Genomic DNA, 986 nt, shown 5'->3' with positions numbered 1-986 from the left:
GGAGAAGCACTGACAGGGATTAACCCCTCACCCGCCAGACTGTCATTGCAATTTATGGCTGATAGAAGACACAAGTCCAACAGGTGCAAACTACAAATCAACAGAATATTTCTGCATTTCCTTCTGCTCCAGGACAAATATCTGTTTTCACCCCTTATCTACTGTGTTCACAGCAAACGTTTTCTATTGGGTGAGAAACTCATTTGAGCAAGGAGCGGTAATAAGCTCCGCCCTCTGTAGGTCATTGGTGGATCTCCAAGACTCTTCTCCATTTTCAGCTTCAGATCCGTCCAACGACAGGAGAGGAGGGCGGAGCAACGGACTATATAAGGCGACACAGCACAGTCTTTTCTCCACACGATTTTCTGTCTTTAGTTATTTGACGTTATCGCCATCATGTCTGGACGCGGCAAACAAGGAGGAAAGGTCCGTGCTAAGGCCAAGACCCGCTCATCCCGGGCAGGACTGCAGTTCCCGGTAGGCCGTGTGCACAGGCTTCTCCGCAAGGGCAACTACGCTGAGAGAGTCGGCGCCGGCGCTCCGGTCTATCTGGCCGCTGTGCTGGAGTATCTGACCGCGGAGATCCTGGAATTGGCTGGTAATGCCGCCCGGGACAACAAGAAGACCCGCATCATCCCCCGACACCTGCAGCTGGCGGTGCGCAATGACGAGGAGCTGAACAGGCTGCTGGGTGGGGTGACCATCGCCCAGGGGGGCGTCCTGCCCAACATCCAGGCCGTGCTGCTGCCCAAGAAGACCGAAAGCAGCAAGGCGAGCAAGTGAGCGCTGCCGCCAATCTCTACAAAACCAAAGGCTTTTCTAAGAGCCCCCACACCGTCACCACAAGAGCCGGCGCCGCCTACCTCGGGGGTCCTCACATGAGGCTGATCGTTCCAACACCATTGCCGCCACCAGTTCGTATGTTGGTGCACATATCCACAGAATAATAGACGAATGGGTCAGTTCCACATGGAGTCTCAGACCCT

General features: G+C 54.7%; 1 protein-coding gene across 1 annotated transcript; it reads left to right on the top strand.

Moving 5' to 3' along the window:
• Positions 1 to 358: 358 nt before the first annotated feature.
• On the top strand, positions 359 to 783 carry LOC138641552 (histone H2A type 1-like). The gene has a single exon (XM_069729016.1). The coding sequence runs from the start codon at positions 397 to 399 to the stop codon at positions 781 to 783; it is 387 nt and encodes a 128-aa protein (XP_069585117.1). The 5' UTR covers positions 359 to 396.
• Positions 784 to 986: the final 203 nt, after the last annotated feature.

This window comes from Ranitomeya imitator, chromosome 6 (genome assembly GCF_032444005.1).
Source record: "Ranitomeya imitator isolate aRanImi1 chromosome 6, aRanImi1.pri, whole genome shotgun sequence".
Taxonomy (NCBI): domain Eukaryota; kingdom Metazoa; phylum Chordata; class Amphibia; order Anura; family Dendrobatidae; genus Ranitomeya; species Ranitomeya imitator.
The sequence above is the reverse complement of the archived record's forward strand: the minus strand, read 5'-3'. Positions and strand labels throughout refer to the sequence as shown.

What these genes read in the sequence shown, in the direction of transcription:
- LOC138641552 (XM_069729016.1), top strand. Translation starts at nt 397, where the DNA reads ATGTCTGGACGCGGCAAACAAGGAGGAAAGGTCCGTGCTAAGGCCAAG.